This window comes from Phragmites australis, chromosome 1 (assembly GCF_958298935.1).
Source record: "Phragmites australis chromosome 1, lpPhrAust1.1, whole genome shotgun sequence".
NCBI lineage: Eukaryota > Viridiplantae > Streptophyta > Magnoliopsida > Poales > Poaceae > Phragmites > Phragmites australis.
Window position 1 is genome coordinate 49,061,427 of NC_084921.1, and position 27,447 is coordinate 49,088,873.

At 45.0% G+C, this 27,447-nt stretch overlaps 1 protein-coding gene and 1 non-coding gene across 3 annotated transcripts; both read right to left on the minus strand.

Annotated features, from left to right (window-relative positions):
• Nucleotides 1-8,557: 8,557 nt before the first annotated feature.
• Nucleotides 8,558-19,076, minus strand: LOC133924482 (PRA1 family protein A1-like). 2 transcript variants are annotated; one of them, XM_062370050.1, is made up of 8 exons: nucleotides 18,753-19,076; nucleotides 17,180-17,220; nucleotides 17,009-17,087; nucleotides 15,487-15,573; nucleotides 15,295-15,383; nucleotides 9,213-9,284; nucleotides 9,003-9,128; nucleotides 8,558-8,804 (listed from the first exon to the last, which is right to left on the minus strand). In XM_062370050.1, exons 1-7 carry the CDS (start codon nucleotides 18,908-18,910, stop codon nucleotides 9,025-9,027), a joined length of 630 nt encoding a protein of 209 aa, XP_062226034.1. In that variant the 5' UTR covers nucleotides 18,911-19,076; the 3' UTR covers nucleotides 8,558-8,804; nucleotides 9,003-9,024. The 2 variants fall into 2 exon arrangements, with proteins under 2 accessions (XP_062226034.1, XP_062226042.1); XM_062370058.1 differs by lacking the exons at nucleotides 17,009-17,087; nucleotides 17,180-17,220.
• A 1,632-nt stretch (nucleotides 19,077-20,708) lies between these two features.
• TRNAV-CAC (transfer RNA valine (anticodon CAC)) lies at nucleotides 20,709-20,782 on the minus strand. Its single transcript has one exon. It is a non-coding gene; the product is annotated as a tRNA-Val (tRNA).
• Between the last annotated feature and the right edge of the window lie 6,665 nt (nucleotides 20,783-27,447).

Sequence of the window (27,447 nt, forward strand, 5' to 3'; positions counted from 1 at the left end):
TTATTCTCTCTGAATTTGCTTAACATGCTAACATATTATGTGTAGCATATACACATGCACCCTTGATGAATCTTTAGGGGGCGTTTGGTTGCCCGAGCAACCCTATATGTTTCAATCCACCAGGCCCAGGTTGGGTTGATGCAAGGTGATATTGATGCAAGGTCACATTGTTTGGTCAAGCAGAGAAGGGGTTTGGCTGCCTGTATAGAACAGAAAATTAAAAATATAGATGCATGAGAGTTTGTTTGATTAGCCGTATACACAGGAGGTTTGGTAACCTCCTGGCTGCTGTGGTGAGAATACCTTATCTAGTATGCTAAGTCGTGAGAACAAGTTACAAATAGAGAGCACACTAGTTTGAAGTCCCAAATAGGACCGGTTACAACATCTTGCATAGAAAAAAATGATGATTAATGTCTGAGCTAAAATTATAGCATGTGAAAGCACACTTTTTCTTCAGTGGTAACAAATTTCAGCTCTTCCTAGACGTCTTTCACTGTTGTATGCAGCTAAAGCTTTATGTTTTGTCTCGTATCCTTTGTAATAAACTCCTTGAAAACCATGAACTTGTACGTGACATACTTCTCAACTAGAGAACCCTCTAATTTGCCAACAACTATGTATAACATATCATGTCATATCAGTCTTAAATTTTAGAAAATATGAATGAATGGAACACATTTGCATGAACAGAAACTGGAGATTACTTCATATGCCTACAAACTTGATGCACACTCCAAACTTGATGTACACTCCAGTCATCGTTCCATTGTGATTTTATTCACAATAAAATGGTCATGTCACAGACAATGGAACAAGTTGAAGAGAGCAGCACAAAACAATGAAACATGGCAAGTAAACAAGGAAACAAGCAGGAGACACATCAAATTCATAATGTAAAACACTAGCGGTAATTTAACTGAGTGATCCATAAGGTAAGCTCAGCAATGTATCTGATGTATAATTTGAGATCGGAGGGGCACACAGACCACCTTACACCACCTCACGGTGGACAAACTTAACCTAAACATGGCACACAAACCACCTCACAATACACTGACATAATCTAGACTTAGAAAATTAGAGAGTTTCATTGTCTCCCACCAAAAAAGGGTCCCAATATCACCTACTCCAATATCACCCCCACCTCACTGTACAAAATATGAACCTGCAGCAAGAGACCAGCCTCACTACACATAGTAATGCTTGGCCAAGAACATGCTCAGATTGAAATCCCAAGAGGAAGAGCTTGCCTTTTTACCTTGGAGCAACACAAGGACGCAGATCCAACCCTATGGTGCAAATTTGAGAAGGAAAAGTGAGAGACGGCAGTAAATCTAGGAAAAAAGACGAACGAGTCCCGCGTGCCCCCTTTGCACGTGCCAAGCCAAAATATTGGCTCTTCGCACGCGTGTTGTACCAAGCGAGTTGCGAGAGAGAGAACGGAGAGGGGGAGAAAGAGTGGGAGAGTGTAGTGGGATGGGCGAGAGAGGGCAAGTGGCCTGCGCCAGCTGTCACGGTGGCGCAGGACAGCGAGGCGTGGTGTCGCACTGGAGGGGGAGGAAGGCGACGCGGGCGAGCTGGCTGTGCGCGAAAGAAGGAGAGGGGGAAGAAGGCCGGGCTGGCTGGGTTGTGCAAGGGAGAAGGAGAGGGGAATTTAGCCCGGTGAGAAGAAAAGGGATAAGGAAAAAGAAAAGGAGAAAGGGGTTTTAGGATGAATTCAAAAGAGAGTTTTCGAATTTGGATTTCAGTTAGGTCTTGGCACGAATTCAAACGAGGACATTTGAATTGTGATTTGGATTTGGATCTTGAGACTTTGAAGATGATTTGAACAAAAGACTTGAATTCAATTTGGACTTGAGCTGAATAGAATCTAAGAATAGTTTTGAAATTTAGAGACATTCAATTCCAAAACTCCACTCAAAGAACCATAAAATCAATAAACCAATGCATATGCACCAATACAATGCAGAGATTATTTTGAAAATAATTCAAGTGCATTTTGGAATACCTAGTCAATTCAATATATTTGAATATGTATTTTTCCTTGATTTTAGTTGGTTTAATGAATCACAAAAAAGACTTTAATTTGGAGTGAAATTTACTACAAATTAGTATGTTAAAACTCAGAGTGTTACACTTAGAATGTCCCAAATAACACTCATGTGCATAAGTAATTAATTGCTTATATAGACTGGTCATTGCCATGGTAATATCGCCTCACGGAATCTGAGGTTTCCCATATTATTTATCATCACTCATCATTATATTATAGGGCGATCGGCCCGGCCAACTAAGGGTTTCCCAAACCCTTGATGACTTGACGGGAGCGGTAAGGTAGCACGGTTTGCCTGTCCGCGCATGCTCAGCAAGAGGAGTTAGGGCTCGATGGGGAAGCACAGCCTGACGGCAACAGCGGCCTCACCCGACGGTGGCAGCACAAAGCATGGCTTGGCACACTCTGGCCTTAGTGTCACCCAAAGGCGGTTGCGCAAAACACGATGGCGCCTGCTCGACCTTGGTCTTGTTTGGTGACAAAGACGATAATGAATAATGGCGATGACACGGCCTAGCATGTCCATTCATTGGCTGCCAAGGCGGCTAGGGGTTGGTGGCTTACGCCTAGGTGAGGACAGCATGTGACAGTGTGGCGCTACCTGCCCACTCGCCAGCGCGTCCCCTCAAGGCGGCGATGGCATGGCGCGGTGAGGTACAACGGCCCGCCAGCTGCCAGCCTAAGGTGGGTGCGGCGTGGCGGTACGGTGGCCTGTCCCTGTACGTAGGCAGTGGTGCTCGGCCTGCCCACCCGTCTCTATCACCGGAGGTGGAGACTATGACTACGCGACATAGTGGCATCCCCTCTCCCACCGCACATTCATCCGGTTGGACACAACGGCAGCAGGAGGCACTGCTCACCTAGGGGCGTTAGCGGTGGCTAGGCCCGGTGGCGTCGCGACCTGCCCAGAGGTGTGCTTGGTAGCGTGGTTGGTCATCGGAGTCCTTAATTCACTCTAGAGAGTGATTAGTGGTGGTCGGCAGTGTCACTTGCATGTAGAGGTGTTGGTTGAGGGATTGCATGGTGGCCCCGGTGTACGACTCGCCATCTGACGCGCCAAAGCACGGAGGTCGATGACCTGCTCGACGATGCATACACACCTACAACAAGGAATATGATGATGGCTCTAACCAGCGGGGTGCAAGCCTCACTACGGTGAGGTTGCGGCTGACCTTGTGCAGTGGCGCGCAGCCTCACCAAGGCTAGGCGAGCGGCGACCGACCCTAGAAGGCGGCACAATGGTTGAGGCATCATCGACTGCGGCACTAAAACTTTAATTAAAAACAAAATTAGTATGCGGGAACGTATGTGATTAGCAAGTACTCTTGTGCTGATAATATGTTATAATATTCATATTATTGTGCACTGATCAAATAAGAATTTAATAAAATAACACATATAATACATAAAATGTAGTTTGGTACCACTCTACTTTATTGACAATTATGTGCATAATTTGGAAACTGTCGGTGACACAGGAACCAGGGGTCCCCGAGTCCCGAGGCCAGGATAGCAGAGTGCCACGTGACGCCCTCCCTCGGGGGTTATCTCCACGAGGTCTGAGAAGACCAAGTTTTGGGAGAGGGTGCTCGGGGCCATGAACACTAGTCCCCGAGTACCCGAGTTCCCCGATGACCCGAGAAGACCAAGTTCCGGGAAAAGGGTGCTCGGGGCCATGAACAGTGGCCCCCGAGCGCCCGAGTTCCCCGATGACCCAAGAAGGCCGAGTTCCGGGAGAGGGTGCTCGGGGTCATGAACAGTGACCCCCGAGCACCCGAGTTTCTCCGATAACAAAAGAAATCAGTTCCGGGAGAGAGTGCTCGGGGCCGCGAACAGTGGCCCCTGAGCACTCAAGTTCCCCGAGGACCCGAGCAGTCAAGTTCCGGAAGAGAGTGCTCGGGGCCATGAACAGTGGTCCCCGAGCACCCGATTCCCCGAGGACCTGGAGAGGGCATATCTGGGAGAGAGTGCTCGGGGCTGTGAGCAGTAATCCTCGAGCACCTATAGTTCCTCGAGGGCCTGAGAAGTCCTTCGCCGGTGGTCCCCACAGGGGCTCAGCGGTGAGGTGTCAACTGGTGAGAGGCTCGATGCTGCATTTAAGAAGACGCGTGGCCTGTCACTTCCAACTACTCCCCTCATGTCTGCTGTCAGTCCCTGCCACGGTCTGGCAGGGAGGCGTGGGGACATTCAATGCGCGGGTCCCATTGCGCGTCATCCGGCGCGCCTCTAGATAGTGTCTCAGGGCTCGAGGCACACCGCCTGCCGCCCGGCTGTGTCAGGCTTGCTCTGACCAGGCGGGCATGCGGGGCTGCTCGGTGGGCCCTCCCCGCAGCATGATGACGAACAAGACCAGATGAGGGCGCGTTTTCAACCCTCCCCGTCACCTCGCATAGCAGCCTATGATGGTTGCTTTCCATTTATGGCGCCTTGGAACTTGCGCCGTCCTTTCTGGGCACGCTACCGCCCCGGCTGGTATATAAGCGGGGCGGGCTCCCCGGAGAAGGGGGGACACAGAAGACGGAGATCGAATAGAGCACATCGGACGAACTCCAGTCGTCGAAGAACAAGGAGCACGAAGCTCTAGACTTAGACAAATATTCTTGTAACACAGCAGATCCTCAGAGAGACATCCTCAAAGCATTTATAGCATACACACAGGAGTAGGATGTTACGCTCAGAGCGGCTCGAACCTGTCTAAAAATCCTCTGAGCATTTACTTCCTCCAACATCCGATTATCCACTCCACCTGCATCTTATTTACTCTCACTTATTTCACGTACGAGACAGGTTTAGAATCATTCCCGGCCGAATCTCAAAGGGGTCCCTCTGAATCCCCGTTTAAGGAATTCACCCTCCGACAGAAACCCTACCTCTACCTATATGTGAGGTAAGAACTTATTTTATATGAATGAGCAATATATAATTAAACTTTCTATTATTAATAGGCCTAAAGGTCCCTTTCTTCGTAGATCTAGTTTAGGTTAAGTATCTATGCATATAATATAGTACATGAACGGGCATATAGGAAATTTAATCTGAAGCTTTTTCTTAAAAGAATTCTTAGTTGACCACCATGGTAGCTGGTTGCAATGTTGATCTGTACCAATTTTTCCGTGGTTCCCGGGGTCTAAGTAATCTAATCAGAAGCTTTTTTTAAAAAATCCTTAGTTGATGGCAGCTAGTTGCAGTGTTGCCTTGTACCAACTTAGCTTTTCACATGTGAATCACATGTTACCGTTCAGTTGGCTATCGTAAAAAGAATCTAAAATTAACGAGGCACGCACCAAACCGCCGACTGAACTGTAATACATGATTCACATGTGAAAAGCCCATTTGATCTGGATATTTTTTATTGACTCGGATATTTTGCTACATCAGTTGTCGTTCCCTCGACTCGTTCCTTGCTCCGCCGCCTCTCGTCACAACTTCAGCGCTCCGTCACCTGCTCAAAAGAATTGCAATCGCCGCCGTCTGTCACACTGTCGCCTCTCGTCCGGACTCCCGCTCCCACTTCCCAGCTTGCACTCAGCGTGTCTCTGGTCCTCCCTGGAGCTCCGCTGCCTCCCTCGATCGGAACCGCGCCGAAACTCTATAACGTTGGACAGATCACTTGTTTTAATCAAGCATCATTTTGATTTCTCCGTTAACCAATCCTGATTACACAAGTTGCCATAGGGATTTCGATTAGAACGCGGTAATGCGATTTTTAATCTGTAGTGCTGCAACTCCGAGTCTCGAGGAACGGTTGTGGTCAGATACTCAGATCTACTACAAAACGAATTTAAAAGTGGCAACAACTCATTGATGAGCCCTGCTGCAGCAGTTGCGGTCGTCAGGAGGCTGCACTGCCGCGATCCTCAAGCCACCACCAATCAGCTCCGGCGGCAAGCCATCATTGATCAGCCCCAGCGCAGAAGCTCAGGTCCTCGATGCCGCGCAGAAGCCCTGGTCCTCGATGCCGCATCGCCACGATCCCCAGGCCACCAATCAGCGGCGCGACCGCGGCCGCTCTCAAGCGCCATCTACATGCTAGGGCACCCTGGTGAAGCGGCCTGCACAATTATCATCCTACCCTTCACAGTACCATACTCCCTCGTCCGTTGGGGTGGAGTATGTCTAAATCCAAACAAATATAACCCATTATATCAAAAGATTTTAACGGGCCGTATTAGTTGTAGGTACCGTAAAAGAGCTATAATTTTGAGCTCTAAGCTCCCGGTCCCCTAGTGTTGGCATGTGGCTACAATCATGTTCACTTATAACTGTAACCCCAAAGTCACAGAAATGGCTCTTCGTTCACTTGCATTGAGACATATGCTCTTCGTCCACTTAATCACCATGTGCATAACTGCAGGAGTCGAAAGATCGCCTGAAGCTAATGATTTTGGCCAGTAATCTGGAGCTATGTCTCGAGAGAAGTGAGAAGAGGCCATGCTTTTCTAGCCCAAAAGAGACTGACTCCTTCAGTAAAACGGACCAAGCCAGGAAACCCAGCCCAACAACTGCACTGCTCCCGAGCTTCATGCGCCAGTCCAACTGACCAATTCCTTTCGGCCCACCAACCGAGAGCTACAGATCCAGACGCATAGGGGCTCACTGCCCATCCTCCCTGCATCCAGTTCACTTGATCTGGCATCTCTCCTACCTCGGTGCTGCCTCGGCACTTCGATCGTCTCACGTGTACATCCCTAGATGATCCTGTTATCACTTTTGTGTGAGCGCTCGAGAGGCAGGAGGTGGACGCAACCCCATACATAGCGGTTCGCCCGTTGCCCGCAGTGGGCATAGGGAGGCAGCTGGTGTCCGCCTCCACAGCCTTGGTGGTGCCAACTGTGGAGGAGGCAATCCCTGCCATCCCAGCGATTGTGGTCTATGGGGCCCTAGCGCGAGAGTTAGATGGTGCTTCGCCGCTGGAGGTAATGGATCATGTGGCCACTTCCTCGTTGATCTCCTCCTCTATGAGCGCCCACGCTCCTCCGCCCACGCCTTGACCTTGGCGTGTGACCTTGTGGCGCGGCGTCCTGATTCTCGCACACCGGCGTAGCTACCTACTAGATCATCAGTTGAATTGCTTTTTGCTTGTAGAGATGCAACAAATTGCTTATGATTTCAACCGATTTGTCTTTTACATTTGTATGAATTTGTCTATACAATGCTTCAAATATGATGAGCAAATACATTGAATTGCTTTTCAATTTTTTTTACAGTTCAATTGCTGGTGGCTAGGGCGCATCAGGAGGCACCCTGAGAGGAATCTCGGTTGCTATGGCGGCCTACACACCTTTCATACAGATCATCGAGCTTCAGCGACATCGTCATTTTGTGGTGTGTAAGTGCTCTACACGGTCCCACATGTATCTCGGTGATGCAGATCGATCTGGGCTTCGATGGTGTCCGTTTAGAGAAGCAACCTCATATTTGGTAACGAGTTCGCTAGACTTACTTGTCGATTGAAATAAATTTGCACTTGATTTGTATGGATTTGCTTCGTGCGCAGAAATAAATTTGCTTTATGATTTCATATGTATTGGCTTTTATTAATTGGAACAAACTTGCTCTTTTTTTGTTTGAAATTGCTAGTAAACTGAACAATTTTTGCTTTTGAGTTTGTATATCAACTTCCTCTCTGAGTTAGCATGGATTTCGCGTGTAAATTGGAACAATTTTGCTCTTTGAATGTGTATGAATATACTTATAAATTAGAAAAAACTTTCTTTCGGAGTTGGTACTGATTTGCTTGTAAAATTATTTAAATTTGCTCTGTGTTTTATAGGTTTTGCTTTTGTAATATGTGACAATTTGCTTATGAAACCATAGAAAAACAGAAATAGTAACGCCTTGTAAAGTTGATGGAGGCATCCAGAGAGGGAAGGGAGCTAGTAGGAAAATTGTGGCAATTTGCTCTAGGTAGTTTGTCTAATGAGGAATACAACTCATTAAGTACAATTTCCTAATTAACGGTGTAAAGCCGGATAAGCATTAGCATGCGTGTGCATGGGTTAGTCTGATAAAAAAAATATAGGATATGATACACGATGAAAAAATAATTATCCCGTATTATCTGTATCCACCTTTAAAAGAAATATAAGATAATATATATAATGAGCTGTATACATCCGTATTCGATCCGATTATATCCTTACCCACAAGTGTGAAGTGCAAGTGCGCGATTCAATTGTCCTCCAGCTGTCTTCTCAAAAAGAAATATACCCTCCTGTTGTGGCGTTGCGTAAAGGCAGCAATTTTGCTCCGATCAGTCGCAGATAGGTAAAGTGACATGTATAGTGTATGTACGTGTTATGCGTCGAGCATTCACGATCACTAACCTGGTAAAATGCATCACTTCTTACAAAGTTATGGCTGGTAAACGCCAACCTGAGGCAGTAAGGCTTGCATCCTTACTACAAGACGCTCGAGGGGTATTTCCTTTTGCCAAATAAGTATGTCAGGATTTATCGTCCATACTCTGGAGTAATGAAGCGTAGCAGGCGTTTCGCAGTGTCAAAAACAATATCTTTGTTCACTCGAGAGTAGCTGTATACGACCATATCGCCAAGGTTTTCCCCCTAACTTTGGAAACAAAGATCACGCTCTAGACAAGTAGCTAAAACCACGGTGGACACTGAGATATATCACCATCTAATGATACATACAGATTTGCAATCCGATGACATTCTAAGACCTTGGCGAAATCTCCTTCGAGAAAGGACCTACAAACAGCATGTCGAGTTTTGGCGCTTGGCTAAACCTGCAAGGGGAAAAAAATCAAGATATAAGCAAGCATTCTGATGCAGGGTGCTTCCACATCATATACCAATTACCAATGCAGGCGTCCAATAGGCAGATATGCAACGATGCAATCACGTAACATGTTATGCATTGTACACCATGCAGCAGTTTCAGGTTCGAACTATAGTGGAGCCAAGATTGCCAGGACGACACTCACATGGGACAAGCAAAGAAGACATTTACAGCTCGCTATAATTTCGCCATACTGCTCGAAATTCCTCCCTGAACGTGTTCAGACGTGCTTTCAGGTTAGGTGTTCTGAAGCTGGCATGCAGCAAGGTTCCTGCAAGGCAGGAATTAAGCTATTAGGCATAGTGTGTTATATGCATAAGTTAATTTAAAATATCAAGCTCCTAGTTGGCCTTACCAAGTAGACCAATAAGTAGTGCCCACAAAATCGTGAGGAGGCTGCATGAGGTCAACCAGAGCATGCAGCTAACTGAAACATAACAGCAGTTAATATTTTAAGGGCCCATCATTTTTTTTCTCGAACGCGCAGGAGAACTACGTGTCATTTCATTTAAGAAGAAGAATAAAATTACAAAGCCAAAACAACCAATACAAAAACAAACATACGCGCCACTCACAAAGGAAGAACGACCCTAACAAACCCCAGGAAGGGTCCTAGGCTACCCAGCCAACAAGTTTTGGAGCCCTGCCGCTCCAGCCATGCACCACATCGCCCCCTCATCAGCAATCAACCTCAAAAGCCCAGCTAGATTAGGCGTGTCCCCATTGAAAACACAAGCATTACGATGCTTCCAAATCTCCCAAGCAACAAGGATGATGAGGGTATTAAGACCCTTTCTTTTTTGCTTGTCGACCAACTTGAGCGCCCGGCACCACCAATTAGAAAAAGAAGTCAATCCAGGCTGAGGTGAGATGGATTGCATCCTCACCTTAGCAAGAACAGCAGCCCAGACCTGCCGAGCAAACACACAAGAGACCAACAGGTGATGGATGGTTTCGCCGCCTTGATCACAAAGAGGACAAGCTGCTGGATGGGGAAGCCCTCTCTTAGCCAATCTGTCCGCCGTCCAACAACGACCCAAAATGGCCAGCCACACAAAGAAACGACAGCGAAGCGGCGCCCAGGTCTTCCAAACGCGCTTCCAAGGCGCAAACCGGATGGATCCAACAAAAAAAGCGCCATATGCAGACTTACTCGAATAGACTCCAGATTCTGCAAATCTCCAAACATGATGGTCCTGAACACCCTGTTGGAGTTCAAAGTCCTCCAATGAAACCCAAAGTTGCAGATATTCACTAATAGCCTGCACAGTAAGCGCGCCTTTGATATCGGCCACCCAACGTCGATTTTCTAGTGCTTGCTGAACTGTTCTTTGGTTGATTACTCGTCGGGGCACCAAGGTAACAAGATGAGGAGCCACCTCAGCCATGGAACGGCCATGAAGCCAGCGCTTAGTCCAAAATTTTGTGTTACCCCCGTCCCCAACCACAGTGATAATAGCTAGAGAACAAGGCCTTAACATTCGGATGCACATGGATTTGCAACCCAGCCCAAGGCCTTGTCGAGTCCGTCTTCTGCAACCACAACCACCTCATCCGAAGAGCCCAACCAAAGGTCGACAGATCGTGAATACCCAGCCCTCCAAATTGGAAAGGCCGACACACCCGAGGCCAAGAAACCAAACAGTTGCCGCCATTTGCTTGTTCTCGCCCTTTCCAAAGAAAGCCCCTTCTGCGCTTATCAATCTCCTTAAGTGCCCATTTCGGAAGATCCATAGCAATCATATGATAAATGGGTGTCGCCGAGAGAACCACCCGCACCATGATTAGCCTCCCAGAACGGTTCATCAAAGAGGCCTTCCACCCAGGGAGATGATCAGCGACCTTGTCCACGAGAGGCCGCAGAACTGCCTTAGAAGGCTTTCTGACCGACAGCGGAAGACCAAGGTACATACAAGGTAACTGCTTTATCTCGCACGGCATGAAGTCCTGAATGATCTCCAAATCCCCCTCATGGCAATGTATAGGAGAAACAGAACATTTCAAAAAATTGGTCCTGAGCCCAGAAGCCTCACCAAAAATCTTAAGAATGTCCTTGATCAGCCCCAATTCAGAGATTACTGGCCGAATGAACAGAACCGCGTCATCGGCATAAAGAGAAACCCGGTGCTTAAGACCTCGTACAGGAAGCTGCTGCAGAAGACCGTCCAGGCCAGCTCTCCCGATCAAAGAGTTAAGAACATCCATGACAAGAATAAATAACATGGGTGAAAGAGGGTCGCCCTGCCTAAGTCCCCTCTGATGCACAATCAACTCACCCGGTTCCCCATTCAATAAAATCCTGGTGGAAGATGAAGATAAAAGGGTGCACAGAAGATTACACCAACGACGATCGAAACCCAAGCTCTGCAACACCTCCAAGAGAAAGGACCAAGAGACAGAGTCGAACGCCTTGCAAATGTCTAACTTGAGGAGAATATGTGGGATTTTCAGCTTGTACAATTGCCTAGCTGTTTGCTGGACAAGCAGAAAACTATCATGAATACATCGCCCACGGATAAAAGCGCTCTGATTTGCTGAGACCATGGAAGATAACCTCGGAGCCAATCTGTTAGCCATGATCTTTGTGACTAATTTTGTAAAGCTATGTATTAAACTTATGGGGTGATAATCAGAGACCTGCAGAGCATCCACTTTCTTAGGCAAAAGAGAGATGAAGGCTGTGTTTAGAAGACCCATTTTGGCGCCTTTTCCAAGCTGAACGGCCAACAAAGCTTGCATCAAATCCTCCTTAATTATCGCCCAACAGCACCTATAAAACCGACCGGTAAAGCCGTCGGGTCCCGATGCTTTATCCGGAGGGAGATCTTTGATAGTTGCCCACACTTCCTCCTCAGAGAACAGCTCATCAAGAGAACCCAGATCGTGATGTTGCTGATGGAAGGAAGAGAGATCAAGAGAGGAACCTCGCTGAACAGCAGTACCCAGCAAATCTGAATAAAACTCAAAAACTGCAGCATGCTTCTCATCTTGGCTTGTCACTATCTGATCTGCCACTTGGAGCTTGGGAATGAAATTTTTTCTCTTTCGATATCTTGCTTGTTGATGAAAGAATGAAGTGTTAGCATCCCCCTCCTTTAGGTAAAGGACACGAGAACGCAGTCGTGCAATGGTGCGCTCAAAGGAGGTCAAACCAAGATAATGAAGCTTCAATTTTTTCCGCAGCCACTCTTCTTCCAAAGAGAGAACCCGATAATCCCTTGCAATTTCCAGACGGTGAAGGATCTCCTTAGCCATAGCAAGCTGAGATTTAATATTGCCCACCTTCCTCTGGCTCCAACTTTGAAGCCCCCTACTCAACCTTTGTAATTTGACAAAGAATCGCTCAACAGGACATGAAGCCGTAACCGCAGAAACCCAATTAAGCCGGACAACATCATGAAACCCAAGCAAAGAAGGCCAAAAACTTTCAAAATGAAAGCGGCGCTTACCACGAATATTCGTCTTGAGCCCAAGAATAAGAGGACAATGATCAGAGGCTGCAGAAGCTGAGCTTTGTAAAAAAGAATCCGGGAAAACACCCTCCCAATCAACCGAACAAAAGACCCGGTCCAGTTTAACCAGAGTCGGAGATTGTCGCTCATTTGACCAAGTGAATTTTCGGCCATGAAGAGAAATTTCCTTGACTTCAATATCATCCAAAAGGCGGCGAAAGCGACCCATCATAGCCCTGTTTAAATTCATGTTATTTTTGTCATCCGCTTGGCAAATGAGATTAAAATCTCCTGCCACGAGCCACGGTCCGGCACACAGAGCACGGACATCGCGAAGCTCTTGCAGGAACAGCAGCTTTTGAGTATCCTCTTGGGGGCCATACACCCCAGTGAACCACCAATTATCTCCAGCATGATGAGAGAACTGAAACGAGGTAGAGAAGCAATCAACCCTCGTACCCAAGGCCTGACATACTGCACCTTTCCAAGCAATGAGAACACCCCCTCTTGTGCCATTGGCAGACAGGGTAACATGATGATCAAACTCAGAGCCTAGCACCGAAAGCAACAACTAAACAGAAAAATTTGCGACCTTTGTCTCTTGAATGCACACAATATCAGCCTTAGAGGAGAATACCATCTCTCTGACCGCATCCCGCCTCACCTTCTTGTTAAGGCCGCGTACATTCCAAATTAAAATGTTTGCTGGAATCATTGAAAAAACAAGAGCAGAAACGACCAAGGTGCTAAAAGCAAATATTAACACCGCATTTGCCCATCCTCCGCTGATCTGACCTGCCCTGCCTCATCAGGAGACCATCCGAAAATGGCAGCAAGGGCAGACAAGTGCGCACGAGAGAGAACACTATCAAAGAGTTTACTGTAGGTGTCCTGATCTTGAAGAGAAAAATGCTCCCTGTCGGAAGACAACCCCAGCTTCTTCATGATGTTTCTTTGAGTCTCCTGAACATCTCGACCTGGAGCCCAGGGCGCCGCCCCAGCCAAACGCATGCTGCGCCGAGGCAAGGAACCGGGCGGGGGACCCTTCCTTCCTCTATTATGCATCTTAGGCAGAGGCAGGAGACTATCAATAGGCTTGGACATCTGAAGGACGAACTCATGAAGACGTGCATCAGCCAGGGAATGAGGAGCAAGGGAATGAGGAGAAACAATTAGATCATCCGAGACTGGGCCAGTCACAGAGGCACTAGGCCTCACCGGACGGCGCCGTTGTCTGGAATACACCCGCAGGTGAACGGAAGCCGGCCCATCAAGAGGAGAGGCAGCGCCAGGCCCAGGGAGCACCCCAACTACCTCACCAATGCCAGGCCCAGGGAGCACCCCAACCACCTCATCCGCTACAGGCACATCGTCCTCATCAAAGCAGGCGATCATGAAAATTTTGTCCCCCACCATGCACGAAGGGGCAGCGGCACACACCTCCCCAACCACCATCTCATCAACGCAGTCGGTCGAGGAGGATTTATTTCTCCCCAAGAATGAGGGGACAGAATCGCATGTGTCCCGGGATTGACCGCCACTCCCAGCAAACTCAAGCCCAATATGGCCGCCGTCTTCCTCGACCTCTGCATCTTCCGCGGCAACCTCCTGGGAGAGCTCGACAAAGGCGGCGGAGGATACATCAATACCACCTTCAGAGCCCGAAACGTCATCATTAAAGACAGCCAAAACGTGATCCTTTCCAACGCAGGTGGGCCCCAGTCTTAACTTCACCGGGCCCCGCGTGCAATCCGCAACAGGACCCGAGGCGTTGGGATCACCAGTCCTGTCCCGCTCCGGCGAAGAGCCAGTACGATGGCGCCGACGCCGAGGTTCATCATCATCATCCCCCGGCGATGGCGGCGAACCAGGAACGGAACGAACACCCGCCTGGTCCCACGTGACCTCGACGGAAATCTTGTAAACAAGAGTCCTCAACTCTGATGGACCCTCCGCCGCCACAGGCATGGCCGGTTCCGCGACAAGAAGCTCCATGCCAGCAGGAATTAAACCCGGATCGTGAGACCAAGCCGTGAGACGAAAGACGGAGAGGTCGGAGCGATTAGCAGTTGCCGGATGGAGCTCCTGAACCCAACAAAACGAGCCCAGCAGCCGCCTTGCTGTTGCCAAATCCCACACATGCGCTGGAACACCAAGGAGAGCAACCTCGATCTTGAACGGCAGTGACCTCCCGGTGGCATGAGCCAGTCTAGACCACCGCTTAGCCAACAGCGTGAAACGGGGGGTGTAGATAGGCAAACCCCCATTGAGCACCACCGCCGTTGAAGCCTCACTCGGCAGGAGAAGAAGAAAGTCCTCCGGCGCAGAGGAATGGATGGACAGATACTCGATCGGCAAACCGAACCTATCAGCGATCGCCTCCACCGCTTCACTCGGGGTGACCGCCGGCCTGGGGCCGGCAATCGAAAGAAACACCGCACAACGAAGGTCCTCCTCAGCCCTACAGACGCTCGCCGAACGCTCAACCACGCAAGATAGGCATGGCCGAGAACCCTCCAAGGCCTCCGCACGGGTCACCGGCACCTCCCGGACAGGAGATGAACCATGCGATCCAGGGACATCCCCAGAGGACGACGGCGGAGGAGGAGAGGACGACGGCGGAGGAGGAGCCCCAGACCCGGCGGAGGGCTGACGCCGGCGAGGCCTGCGACGAGGACGACGACCACCCTGCCCACCATGTCGACCCGGCGCACCAGGATCAACGCAGGACGCAGGACCCGAGGAGGAATGCGGAACACCAGCCAAGAACGCGCCGCAGCCTCCAACCAGAGCATTAGCCTCGCCCGAAACAGGAGCCACTGGCGGCGAGATGCGGCGCCAGCCGAAACGCCGTTTCTCAGGAAGGGCTTGCCGGCGGATCATCTATGCCGAGGCTGAGAGGCGGATCATCTATGCCCATCATAACTGGAAAAAAATTAAACTAGGGCGCATAATGGTATGTATGGAGGAAGGTGTTGTACCAACCTGCAGAAAATAACAGGACAAAGACCCACCGAGGTTGGCCACAGATATGAATTGATCTTCTTTTACTTGGTCGGCCTCGGATGACAGGCCTGAAAATGCCATTTTTAACAACATTTGTGTATCATCCCGAGATTCATGGCAAAAGAAGAATATCAAAAAGAATTAGAAAAGAAAAGCAAACACGATCCTCACGTTATGGGTGGCCTCATCTTTGCAGCTAAGTGTGGTGAAAATTGTCTGACAGTCCTTGTGACTTTCTCATTGAATGTAACTGCAAAACTGCAATCTCAGGCATGAGAAAAAGGTTGACAACAATCGTCCTGATGGGAATTATCGTTATTTCCAGTGTACAAATGCTTACTATATGGAAGGGAAAAAAAAAAAATTGATGACAGAGAAACATGAGCGGACAAAACTTGGGAACTGTGGGTTAATAACATGAATACTTCATAGGAAATTCAAGTTGCAGACACTCTAATCCTATTTCAGCTGGCAATATCAAGGATGCTTAAGAGATTCAAAGGAACGAAGAGATGTAGATAACCTTTATGCTCCTTTTGGTTGGAATGGAAGGAAATGAACAAACATAAGAATGGAAGGAACGCTATAGCAGTATATCAATCAATTAAACTCCTCTGTCAAGTAAAAAAATGATGCAATCACTAACCTGAACCATCAGAGGCTCTAACAATCTAAAGTGAGGCGAAGTACAGAGCTAGAATGGAAGACATGTCGAACCTTGAGCTTGTGACTTCAACTTTGTTTAATGGATGTACTACTTGTGACCATTAGCAATAATTAGTGATTGTGCCACATTCTAATTATTGGAGAATGAAATTATTTGAAGTTTGCATCTGAACCAGGAATTCGATACTCCAAGTTATCAGAAAATAATCTTATGTATGATTCAATCATAGAACCAGAGTTTGTAGTACGAGTTCAATTCATTGAAGATTGCTTACCATGATCACCTCGTGGTAACCAGAGTTTGTGGTATATTTGAGCCTACTGCAATTAAAATTTAGGAACAATATCCAAGTTGTACTTCATAACTAAAGAAATGTAGGAGTGTGGCTAATGAATGTGGCGATGACCAATGTTGTTTCTTAGAATATGGAAAGACAACCCTGTCTCAAGTAACACTTCATTTTAATTTATATAATTCAAAACAAATAAATTGAAGTGCTTCTATTACTCTGCAAAGAAGCATCTCTAATTCCCTATCAAACAGTATGGGAATGCTGCATTTTCAACTTTGTTATTGACTTTGAAAATAAGCAAGAATATTACAAATTTGTATATTTAATTTTTTGTTTGGAGAATGCAAATATGATGATTTTTTTACACTATATGGAGCTTTGCACGGGGAACAGAGATAAAAAAAGGCACCAAGTCACAAGAAGCTAACTACATGGCAAAAATGCACTAAATTTGTAATACCAGCTCAACCTAACTTATTGAAAAATTCAGTTGAAAATGTTTTGCCACTATACATATGCTTCCCAGCTTTCCAGGTCATGGGGAGAATAGCTTATAGAATTGAGAACACTCCACGAACCTTAGTGTAAGCATAATACGAGCATTTCAATGCGAAGTTAAAATCACCTGTCGTTGAGAAATGCAATGCTGGGGAGAATAGCTTATAGAATTGAGAACACTCCATGAACCTTAGTGTAAGCATAATACGAGCATTTCAATGCGAAGTTAAAATCACCTGTCGTTGAGAAATGCAATGCTGAGGCCAGTTGCTAAAGCTGCAAGGATGGCAACTGGCTTCCGAAGAAAGCCCATTCCTGCAGAAACAAGAGGCAGGAGGCACAAAAAAAAGGTCAACCTCAAGAATAGAAGAAGAAAAATTTTGTGATACAGAGGTGTTGTTACCTACCAAGAATGAACATTATCAAGATGAAGTAGTTCGTCCGGTAGCTGCAAACAAGCAAAACGGTTGGAAAGGAGAATTGATAAGATACATATGGAATGGTACAAATGTAGTTGTCGGAGTATTGAGTAAGGGGGTGTCCTAGCTAACAGGCCCCACGAGGGGTATGACGACCGACATGGATTATTTCCTGAACCCTAGCCCATTTCACGACTAGGTCCAAGCTCGCACCACCAGTGCAAGGCTTGTGCGACCAGCCTCCTTGCGATATTATGAGATCCCACGATCAACCCTTGCTGATCGTAGGGTCGGTCCTTACTTAACTCATCTAATCGCATTTATTGTTATCTACTCAAGTGTTTTTCTTCCCCTAGACACCGCATCCAGTGAACAAAGTCATGGCCAGTGTGATTGGGCACTGTCCACGGATGGGGCCTTGCGGGCCGGCGCAGCACCCCACGGCTGACTAGATAGGGTCTGCAGAACGACCAAGCAAGTGGACGGTTTTGCAGGTAGACTCACGGGGCGCAGGAACAGGACGGCTTAGCAGACGATCTTATGGTGCACGGCGATGGGACGGGCCGGGCGGCGAGGGAAGGCAGGTGTGGAGACGTTCCACGGTTGGGATATGCACTCAAAGCTCTTAGGACAAGTTGAGCTCACCCGGTTCTCCAGGATATGATCCAAGAGTTGAATATCTAGCTAGACATAGGTCTGCTAATCGGAGCCTACTTGTAAGTTCTCCCTCTCTCTGGTATATAAAGAGAGGAGGATCCAGTTTGTAAGAGAGAAAAGGTAACCGATGCACAAATATTCATAACAAAATACACATGACGTAGGGTTATGATCCTTCGGAAGGTCTGAACCTGGATAACCCCGGTGTTCTTGAATTCAACACACACTAACCAACGCATACCTTCATCGTTTTTCACGCGCCCTGCAATCGGTACGCCCCAAAATTATTGTCAGGGATTAACCCTCGGCAGTAGTCTACAAATAAGTTCATACTTTGAAATGGTTTGTAAAATTCCCAAGCAGAATCTCAAGGAAATGCTTAGGAATGCATTCAAGATTTCCAACAATATAACTAAAGTATATGTCACACATTCCCCATCATAAGCTGCAACTTGAGTACATGCTTACCGACAAAACATTCTAGCACACTTAGTGAAAAAAGCTGCACAAATGCACAGAGCTGCATAAACTTCTAATGGCAAGTGGTTGAACTCCTGTCAAAGTACCGAACTAAAATCTCCAGCAGGCCAGCACCCATACCACACTATAATGACGTTTAGATTCCACATGTTAAACTCCAAACTAGTACATTGCCCGAAATCAGATCGACGCCAACCATCAATTAGATGTGAAACCTCTCTCTACAAGCCACATCATCATTCCGTATGAACTATCAAGTGTTGACAGCTCAGCGTCGACACTAATCTAGTAATCTCCTCGCAAATCCGCAACCCAACTCTACTTCACCCAAATTACAGGGGATCAACCAATTGACCCCGCCGATTCTTTGATTAGTGAGAAGATAGGCATAGGAACGGGGAGAGATCTGAGTGGTGGATCGTACTAGTAGAGGTTGCATTTGAGGCGGCTAATCCACTTGGAGTAGGATCGGGGGGCGGTGAAGCGGAAGAAGAACTCGGAGACGGGGCGCGGCGGCGTAGACCATTCCACCTCCCGAAGCGCGTCCACCAGGTCCTCCGCCGTCACAGAGCTCCAGTCCATCGTGCCGCCGCCTCCGCCGGTGCCGATGAGCTCGCCGTCGACTCCGAAGTCCAGACCCTAGCGAGGAGACGGCGGCGCTTCTTAGATGGTTCGACGGGAACTGGGAAGGCCGGAAGTTGGGGTCCGTTGGAGCCGTTCGGCGGTTCGGCTTCGGCCTGGCCTTGGAGGGCAAGGCCTATACACGACCGCACGCATTTCTGGCCGTCCAATCGAGCATCGGCGGTTCGGATCGAGTGGACAGATCGAGGGGTGAAAGTACGGATGAATCAACCAGACAAGTGTAAGTGTAAGACCATCTCCAACAGCTACCTCAAATTTTCATCCTCAAAATACTATTAAAGCATCCGTTATCACTACTATAGTATCCCCTATCTCTAACACTGTAGCAGTACTGTATCAACGAATTTCCCGTGCTACAGTACACCGCTAGGTACTGTAGCGCTGGAATTTTCAGATTTGCAGATCCTGTTGGAGATGGCCTAAGACCCTCTTTGGTTGGTTTTTCGAAAGGAGAAGCTCAATTAAACATGTTGCTGACAAGTTAGTTTAAAAAAAATTGAAATATTGGTTTCTGATAAAATAAATAAAAACTGAGAAGCTGATTGAAAATAGCTTTTCTGATTTTTGACATGCTAAAAAGCTAAAAATTTATTGTAAAAATCAATAGCAAAAAGCCATTAACCATCAGCTAGAAGCTAGAAGTCAGCTTTTCAGCTAAAAACCAAAAACCTCGGCCCAATCAAATACAGTGATCAATAGAGTGATACTACACATACATAAATGTCTATAAAAAATTTACGTGCTGGCTCATCTACATATACTAATGTCTTATCCGGAGGAAGTTACAATTGTTGAAATATTTATAGCGCATTTTATTATATGTAGTATTTTTAGGATTAATCATGAATATATTGTGGTCAAGCTGAAGCTTTCAGAACTTGTTTAAACCGATCCAATCCATATGGACGGGTAAACCTTTCTATTATAAATTTCTTGGTCATCTATCTAAGATGGATCGGGATTAAATACATCAAAATAAGGTTTTAGCTTTTCTCTTTTTTTTATGCATTCTCCTCGAATCTACCACTGCTAAGGATTTTTATCTTGTCCACTGCTTCTCTCAACTTATGCCTCATCCACTGTTACCCTAGATAGCTGCATCACTAACTCTTATTTTCTTTAAACCTTGGTAGTTCTAAACAATCAATGGACGCCGATTAACCGTCCTATATTCTCGTTACTAAGCTTAGTCGAGCTATCATTTAAGCTTTGCTTATGATAATATTGAACCTCTAGCAATAATTGCTGCTACTATCGAGCTAGTTAAGGAATCCATACAAATCATAATGAGATTTACATGTCTTCTAAAAGTACGCTTTTATTTAAATGATCTTTCAAAAAGTAAAGAACAAAAAGTGGTTATGAAAACAATAATTAATGCTTCACTATTCGATCGGGTGGCACAAGCTACCTCACGTCCTCACCTGTGCATGTACCAACTATTGGACTTGCATATCGTGCGGTGAAGGAACTTAACAACATTATCTTCTAGTATATAAATTACGTGTCCATTTTCTAAAACTTATCATCCAAAAAACCATCAGCCAACCTTTACAATAAGTGAGCTGTAGGCATCACATCTCCATTTCAAAACTTATGCTAGCAAAAATTAAGCTGGAATAATTACACTGTAGACGGTCAACAAGAAATACAAATTCACCAAGCCAGAACAGTTGCTTGATATTACTGTTTGCAAGGGAAAAAATAAGGTGGAGCGCTAAAAGGAGGGGAAAAAATTTGTCTGAGCCCAGGTTCGAACTGGGGACCTTTAGTGTGTGAGACTAACGTGATAACCAACTACACCACCCAGACGGTTACGTTTTATTGGTTGCTAAATGCCAAAAATATAAATTATCATACGAAGACAATAATGCGCCATACGGTTCTCTTTGGAATTTGGTTCCTGCCGTAGTATATGCCTGCCCTAGTACCCCACCATCAAAAGATCAAGCGTCGATCACGGGTGCGTGCGTCGGGCAGTGTGAAAGTTTTGTGGTCGCTCGCAATGTCCACTTGTCGCTCGCAGGTACGCACGAACCTTTCCCACATGGCCACAGAGTCAGGTGGCGCTTGATCCCGCGGAGTCCTGCTGGGCAGCGTGGTGCATGTGCGCACGGCTCTGACGTCCTGTGGATTCCACGGCAGAAGACAACGGGAGGACGACTAGGGCTGCCGGGCACCAGATTTTTAGGTTGATCGCTCCATGTTAGGCTACTTATTATATTTTACTAGTATCTCGATTGATGTTCCCTCCATGATTAATGGGCCGCAAAGTATTTTAGCAAGTAGTGCTTGCAGATTTCAATTCGACTTTCGCTTTGTTTCATTTTTATTATTTTTTCTACAGTATACTCTCTATGACCGTAAATGTTGTAGCATCTTTAACTATTTTCTAAATATAAGTTACGTGAATTCCTATATATTTTTTCTTTTTTATCTTTATTTAATAAATACTATCACTCTTATAAATAAATAAATTATATTTTCTAATACATAATAATAAATAAAGAGCAACAAAATATTTGATCTGCTTTCTTCATCCTTATATATAAAATCTAAAACGAACTATATTTATAATCAGAGGAAATACTTGTTTATTATGTCATCTTTAAGTCTTAGCAAATGGCAGGTTATGTGTTGGAACTCAAGATCCGTAGTAAGCTGGCATGATGTGTTGTTAGTAGGGATTAAAATTTTGTTAAATTTTGCTAAAATTTTAGCAAATTTTGGAGGTAACGATATATCTAAATTCAAAATTTTCTTTTACTAACACGTGAGAGTCACGGAGCAGAGGACGAAAAACGACCAGAACTTAGCAAATTTTGATTTTTTATTGATGAATGAAAAAAATAGTAAAACGAAATTAAAATCCCTTGTTGTTAGTAGGACTCGAACATAATAGTTGGTTGTAACTCATTAGGCAAGTATGCCACACTGGTTGGACTTTGCCTTCGTTTTGCCTTGTATAAAGCCAGCTCATGAGAAGTCGCTGTATTACTAGAAGATTGGCAAGCAAAAATATTTCCATACTATAACAGCTCATTTATTTGTTGATTAGTGTTACAGTACTCTAGCTACAACAACATTAATTATTTAGCCCATTGTTTATATCCAGTAATGAGCACCGAGTAACAGCTCAAATTCCATTTAAAAAAAGCTCCAAAGCCAACAAAAGGTGTGATGGCGTTATTACAACAACGACCGTCCTCGTTTAGAGCTTTCCTAGTTGCTCTAGCAGTCTAGATATATAGGTAGGTGAGAAATAACACGTCTAGACACATAGGTAGGTGAGAAACACGTTAGCAAGAATGGTTAAGAAACTAAGTTAAAATAAGTTTTTATCTATATGTAATTGGTTTAATCTAATAGTTCAGTGAATTATATAAAATTATAAGTTTTGTACCATTTATAACACAAAACTACAAGTATTGTGACCAGTAATATAAAACTATATGTATTATGCACTAATTTGACACAAATTTTGATTTTAATTAGATTTACTCAAAAAATAGTCTTATATTTCTCTAAAAATTCTAGTACTTTTTGTATATTTTATATTCAATTCTCTCTATTTGCTTCCACTTAAATTTTTTAGGTGCGTTGGGTGAACAAAAGAGAAGGCCATCCGATTCGAAAGATTTTGGTGAGATGTCTATTCACTTCTCTCTAATTATTACTCTTGATCCTACAATTAGTATCAGAGCTATTTTGATCACTTTTTTACCTTAACCGGCTATGTGATCCGTGGACGATAATGGAGAGAAGTGGGAAGATTCCGCTGTTTTACGGTCAATATTTTTTTACTGAAAGGTGCGTATAGAGGCTTATCTCTTAAGCCAAGAAAGTACAATTTAGGAAATAGTTGATTTCAACTATGAGATCCCTACAACTTACACGACTCAGATTCAAATCAAACAACATGAGACCAACAACAAGCCCAGAAATATTTTGTTCACAAGTCTGAGTCAGAATGAGTTTGACAGGGTCCAACACCTTTGTACTGTCCGAGAGATTTAGACTACTCTGAGTGTTTTTCATAAGGGCACCAACAAAATCAAGTCTCGGTGCCAAAGCACGTATAACTAAAAATATCAATATTCGTGCAAGGCACTAGAGAGTCGTTGGATATCATGTTTGCTCATTTTGATAAGATTGTTAGCAATTTGAGATTCATTGGAGTTTTACCATACTCTAATCATGATAGGGCGATCAAGTTTCTTTATGCTCTTGATCGTAGTATATGGGGAGTGAAGATCTCGAGTACCAAAGAGTCACCAAGTTATGACATATTAACTTGTGATAAACTATTCAGCAAGCTCAAGTCCATCGAGATAGCTAAGACAGCTCAGATAATTCTCGGAAACCCCCTGTCTCAGAATAGATCTAATAGTGGCAATCAGGCTGGAGGTAACTTCTCTTGTGCTAACACTTCACCGAGTGAAATTGCTTTGTCTTCCTTGGTTTCTATCACAGAGGAGCAGGTGGATGCACTGGATGATAAGGACCTTGCGCTCATTGTGAAGAAGTCCACTCACTTCTACAACAACAGAAAAGATCGAAGGAGAGGGGGCTCTCGTGCTTGTTTGAATGTAGTGATACCACTCACTTCAAGACGGATTGCTCCAAGCTCAAGAAGAGAGAAGATCGTGATCGTGACTACGACAAGCACAAGAAGAAGAACAAGAAGCCCTTATTCAAAAATAACTGTGACAAGATGGTCAAGAAAGCGGTCAAGGCAGTTTCGAGGACATTCGTAGCAGCTCTCAACGACATCGACACCTCTTCAAACGAGGAGGAAAGCTTGAAGGAGGAGGAGATGCCAGTGAAGGATAAGAAGAATAAGAGCAAGGACTTCACCAGCCTCTACTTCATGACGGATGAGAACAATAATGATAGCGACCCCGAGCTCGATTCCTCTAAGGTATTGCCTTCCTATGACCAGCTTTCCATCCAAGTCGGTACCTTGAATGATGCTCTCGTTAGCTAGGATAGATTACTTAAGAAAGTTATGCGTGAGTTGAAGAAGATTAGACCTAAGTATAAGTCAGTGTCTACTAAACTTATATTGCTTAGGTCTAAGTCTGATATTGAGGAATGTGAGAGTTGTTTGATTGTTATGGCTAAAATTGCCAAGCTTTGAAATGTGCATGCTTAAGTCGCCAGTCAGCTTAAGAGTGCTGAGAAAAAGCTCCTTGAAGAGAAGTCTATGTCTACTCTCTTAGCCGCTTGCAAAAATTGTCCTTTACTTACAAAGGATGTCGAATTGAAAAACAAGCACCTTAAGAAACTAGAATCTAGATTGAATAGTGCTGGGTATTTGAAGAACGTGCAGCCGAAATGTTCCACCTATATAGTCTTTCAAGATAAGTTCAGCTGGGTTAGAGGGCAAGTTCAGAAGCTCTTAACTAAGAATGAGTGCCTCCTTTCTCTACTGGATAAGTGCTCAGAAGGCAAGGAAAAAATAAATTTGATCTTGGCTAAGACCAAGATGTGTGCTGATAAGACGGGGTTTGGCTCTTGGATTGGGGTTTGAGAGTGTGGCTTACAATAAGAGAGTAAGATTGTGTTCACCATACCTACTACTCTAGAAGCTGAAAAATCTAATATTAATGTCACATCACCACCTATAAAGAAAAAATTTACACCATAACCCATCAAGAAGAAACCCACACCACAACCTAAGAAAGCTTCACAACCTAAGGTGAAAATTCTTGTGAGGGAGCCCAGAGTAACCGACAGTCGAATTTATGAGAGATGCTATCACTACACCTACTGCTAGAGAGAGGGTCACTTGGTTGAGTTTTGCTTTCGTTGTAGGCGAGATGAGCGGTGTGATTAGGAGTGGACCACTCGAAACATGTACCGCCCCTCTGTTGGTGTATATGAGCCTTTTTCTCGCTCCCACCTATGAGTTTCAGATGCTCTTCAATTCTCCTTTAGAGGCGGTGCCTAGCGTGGATTTTACCATGACTCATATGGTTTTGGTCTATGTGAAAGAGGATTTAAGTCACAATGCTTTGGCAGACCACGTTTTCCTCTTCGTGGTACTTGCTCCCAGGACGCTAGTGTTGATTTGCATGCACCTACTTACACTACTTCAGAGCGGATGATTGAGTACTAGATTCCCAAGAGGTTTTTGTCTAACCCCAGTATTGAGTCATTCGCCTACTATTCTTCTCATAAGTAGGTGGCATGTGAAGACCTGAAGAACAAGTGACTCATTGACTCCGGTTATTTGTGCCATATGACCGGAGATTCATCATGGTTCTCCGGCCTCGCCCCCGTGGAACGACACGAGTACATCACATTCGGGGATGATCGGTAAAGAAGGGTGAAAACCAAATATATGGTAAGGGTGAATGAGAGTTTCACTCTTAAGGATGTGGTTTTGATGAAGCATCTGGGATACAACCTTCTTTCTATATCTCAGTTGTTGGATAAGGACTTGTAAGTGCGTTTTAAATACAATACTTCTCGATGATTTGTCAGATTTCTAGAGTTGGAAGAGTTTTTGGAGCTAATTTGTCTGAGTCTTTTGGTTCTTCTTGTTGTTTGATTGCTTAACTTTGTTTTTAGCTTTGAATGTGGCATAAAAGACTAGGACACTTGAGCTTTGATTTGCTTACTCGTTTGAGTACCCTAGGCTTGATCAAAGGATTGCCCAAGCTCAAGTTTGATAAGAATATTGTTTGTGCTCCTTGTAGATATGGCAAGATGGTTGTCGTCTCCCATCCACTAGTTAATATGGTGATGACTGATCGACCGGGAGAATTTCTCCATATGGACACTATTGGTCCTTTTCAAGTTCGTTCGGCAGTTAAAGTTGTATATTCTTGTCATTGTTGATGATTACACTCGCTACTCTTGGGTCTTCTTTCTTGTGAGCAAGGATGAAGTGCTCTCACACTTTCGGAACTTGACTTTGAGATTGTCTAAGTAACTTCCTGATACATTGGAAGCAATTCGCGGTGATAATAGCACAGAGTTCAAGAACTATCTCTTTGATGCTTTCTGTCTTGAGTGTGGTATTGAGATCAATTTTCTGCCCCACGCACCCCTCAACAGAATGGCATGGTTGAGAAGAAGAAACGCACTTTGGTGGAGATGGCTAGGATGATGCTCGATGAGTATAGGACTCCTAGGAAGTTTTGGGCTGAGGCTATTAGCATTGTTTGCTGCATCTCTAATCGAATTTTCTTCGCTCGATCTTGAATTTGACTTCTTATGAGTTATGTTTTAGGAGGAAACCAAAAGTTTCTCATTTGAGAGTTTTTGGTTGTTAATGTTTCATCCTGAAGCATGGCAATCTTGATAAGTTCGAGTCATATTCTTTCGATGGTATTTTTTAGGGGTATTCACTTCATGGCCATTCTTACAGGGTTCTTAATTTTGACACTAACACCATCATAGAGTTATGTGATGTGACATTTGATAAATCAACCCCTTGTGTTAGCCCTATCTTTAAGTGTGCAGGTGATCAGAAAATGAGCAAAAGCATCTTTGTAGATTAGGACCTTCCAGCTTTCAGGGATGATGAGGATGTCCACTACTTCCTTTTACCACACTTGCTCCTAAGCTAGTTCCTATCTCTTTGACACAGGCAGAGGGTCCTACAACTTCTACTTCTACTTATACTTTAGTTGCCTTCGAGTTTGCACCAGCTATATTTAAAGGGAGATTGTCTCACAGCGTGAGGCCCCTCAACACATTCAGCGATGACATCTCCCACAACAGATCATCGACGATCTTGGTGAGAGGGTAACAAGGTTCAAATCCGCTTCTCATGATCACTTTATTGATTCTACATTCATTGCTTCGTTTGAGCCCTACAATGTTGGACATGCTCTTTCTGATTTAAGTTAGGTCAATACCATGCATGAAGAGTTAGAAAATATTGAGAGAAATAAAGTTTGGGTTCTTGTAGAACTACCTCCCAATGTTCACTCAATAGGCACAAAATGGGGTTTCAAAAAAAAAATAGGGGGAGGATAGGATGGTTGTTAGAAATAAGGTTAGACTAGTGTCTTAGGATTTCACTCAGATTGAGGAAATAGACTTTGGAGATATATTTGCATCTGTAGCTAGACTAGAAGCTATTAGTATCATTCTTGCACTCTTGGTATCCCAGGGTTTCAAGTTGTTTCAAATGGATGTTAAGAGTGTGTTCCTAAATAGTTTTATAGAGGAAGATGTCTATATCAAGCAACCCCAGGCTTTTAGAATCCCAAATACCCATATAGAGTCTACAAGTTTCAAAAAGCTTTGTATAGACTTAAGCAAGCATCGAGAGCTTGGTATGATAGGCTTAAGTCTTTCTTGATTGGGCATGGGTATGTGATGGGGTCAGTGGATAAAACTTTGTTCACTCGCAAGCATGTAAATGATTTTCTACTTATTCAGATTTACATGGATGATATCATTTTTTGGCTCTTTTATGCACTTATGGTCAAGTTTGTAGAAACTATGAGTAGGGAGTT

Excerpts from the sequence above, each read along its gene's own strand:
- LOC133924482 (XM_062370050.1), bottom strand. The coding sequence starts at position 18,910 with ATGGACTGGAGCTCTGTGACGGCGGAGGACCTGGTGGACGCGCTTCGG. Across the intron at positions 17,221-18,752 it reads CTCAAATGCAACCTCTACTA|CTACCGGACGAACTACTTCA; the intron begins GTACGATCCACC and ends GCTTGTTTGCAG. Across the intron at positions 15,574-17,008 it reads ATTGCATTTCTCAACGACAG|TTTTGCAGTTACATTCAATG; the intron begins GTGATTTTAACT and ends CTGAGATTGCAG.